Source organism: Nansenia antarctica, assembly GCF_963989245.1.
Source record: "Nansenia antarctica genome assembly, chromosome: 19".
NCBI lineage: Eukaryota > Metazoa > Chordata > Actinopteri > Argentiniformes > Microstomatidae > Nansenia > Nansenia antarctica.
Genome location: NC_137692.1, coordinates 18000248 through 18002747, shown reverse-complemented (window position 1 = coordinate 18002747; position 2500 = coordinate 18000248). Strand labels below are relative to the sequence as shown.

At 48.2% G+C, this 2500-nt stretch overlaps 1 protein-coding gene across 1 annotated transcript in view; it reads right to left on the bottom strand.

Annotated features, from left to right (window-relative positions):
* The window catches only part of agbl4 (AGBL carboxypeptidase 4), a gene marked incomplete at both ends in the record, with an annotated part of 112952 nt that overhangs the window by 38261 nt on the left and 72191 nt on the right, over positions 1-2500 (bottom strand). Inside the window, one exon of the mRNA XM_080549007.1 lies at positions 2290-2412. Within this exon, the coding sequence (XP_080405133.1) occupies positions 2290-2412 (123 nt within the window). The remainder of the gene's footprint in view (positions 1-2289; positions 2413-2500) is intronic.

The following is a 2500-nucleotide window of genomic DNA, read 5'->3' as shown; positions in this document are numbered from 1 at the left end:
GGGGGGGGGGGGGGCATCCTCTGATGAAAAGCAGGCCACAATCGCTTTCAATTTACCCAGGCATGCCCTGGTGGTGGTTTTAAAGGCAATCGACTGAGAGAAAAGCAGAGTAGAAGAAGTAGTCTATCACAATATGCAGGTGGAGGAGGGTGTGCGTGTCTGTGTGAGGGGGATGGGAGGGGGGGGGGGGGGATCTGGTATCCATCTCTGTCAGTGAGCCAGACGCCACACACACACACACACACACAGACACACACCACACACACACAGACACACACACACACACACACACACACATACACACAGACACATACACACAGACACACACACACACACACACACACACACACACACACCACACACACACACACAGAGAAGGATCCAGGGGCAGTGGAGGGGGAGGGAGGAGAAGGGGAGGAAGGGAAGAGAGAAAGTGGAGGAGGAGAAATGGGACCTGTCATGTGTTCATTTGTTTCTTACTCCAGGTGAAAAGAGCCGAGGAAGGATGTGTGTGTGTGTGTGTGTGTGTGTGTGTGTGCGTGTGTGCGTGTGCGTGTGTGTGTTCATCACCTCTCCTTCTCAGATTCAGTTCCATTCCACAGAGCCCACAACACACACACACACACACACACAGACACAGACACAGACACAGACACACACACAGTCACACACACACCCACACACACACACACACACAGACAGACACACACACACACACAAACACACAGACATACACACACACACACACACACACACATCTCCTCTATCTCCTCTAGACTCTGCATGCAGAGTTCTGCAAATCCATTCTTCGTATCCAACGTAAAACACCAAATAACGCATGCAGAGCAGAATTAGGACGAAACAAAAGAAAATTACCTGACACATTGGCAAGAATCAACCAAAAACCAGAGCAAATTGGAATGCTATTTAGCCCTAAACAGAAAATACACAGTGGCAGAATACCTGAGTACTGTGACAGACCCAAAACTAAGGAAATCCTTGACTATTGTACAGACTCAGTGAACACAACCTGGCCATCGAGAAAGGCCGCTACAGCAGACCTGGCTCCCCAGACCAGACAGACTGTGCACCCACTGCACACAAAACCAGGTGGAAACAGAGCTGCACTTCTTAACTACTTGCCAGCTGTACAAGGACATCAGGGACACATACTTCCCACTGATCACCAACATCCAGGGAGACTTTGAGGACTTGTCCAATGTCAAAAGGCTACCATATCTGCTGGGTGAGGTACAGCAATGTGCAAACACAGCAGCAAGATTTGTTAGCTGCTGTGATAGAAAAAGGACATCAAATGGCTAAAACCACCATAAGAATTGTAATACGTTTCATTTATTTATTCTAGTATGTAATCTATTTGTAATCTATTTATTTGTAATCTAGTATGTAATCTATTTATTTATTCTATGTATGTACATTACATTCTTTTTGTTTTTGTTTTTTATCTTCACACTTCACATGCTTGGCAATGTAAATGTATGTTTCCCATGCCAATAAAGCCCTTTGAAATTGAAATTGAATTGAGAGAGAGAGAGAGAGACAGAGAGAGAGAGAGAGACAGGAGAGAGAGAGAGAGAGACAGAGAGAGAGAGACAGAGAGAGAGAGCAGAAAGAGAGAGAGAGAGAGAGAGAGAGACAGAGACAGAGACAGAGACAGAGAGAGAGAGAGAGAGAGAGAGAGAGAGAGAGAGAGAGGAGAGAGAGAGAGAGAGAGAGAGAGAGAGAGAGGGAGAGAGATCCATTACAGACATTATTTTTTCTTGGCATCATCTGCGATTTCCAACCATATTTCATGAATATGCCACCATGTTGCTCTTCTTCTCTCTTCTCTCTATCCTCCTTATCAATAAATGCACTTTCATCAACGCGGCTCGCAGCCACGCTCTCCTTGACAATTGTTGAGCGAAAGAAGAAGAAGAAGAAGGGGGAAAAAAAGATGAAGAAAAAGCGGCGTAATCTCTCAAGCATTTCTAATGAGTTTCTCTCAGACAATTATTTGATAAGAGCACACGGCGCTGGAGGCACTGCATGATGCACTACCTGCTACACACACACACACACACACACACACGCACGCACACACACACACACACACACGCGCACACACACACACACACACACACACACGCACACACACACACACACAAACGCTAACATCCACACACGCACACACGCACACACACACAACCCCCCCCCCCCCACACCTGTGTTACACACACCCTCCCCCCCCAGGGCAGGTACTACCCCCCTCCCCCACCCCCTCCTCACCAGGCTGAGCCCCAGTAACTCCCTCTTCAGGTAGGGCAGGTTCCTGCGGTCCAGGGATCCCAGGTAGGCCTGCAGGCGTGAGTAGGTGTAGGGGAAGCAGTACGCAAACTGGTACACATCCTCCTGCAGACAGAGAAGGAGGAGGAGGTCAGATAGAGACAGAGAGGGAGGGAGAGGGAGAGGGAGACAGAGAGAGAGAGAGAGAGAGAGG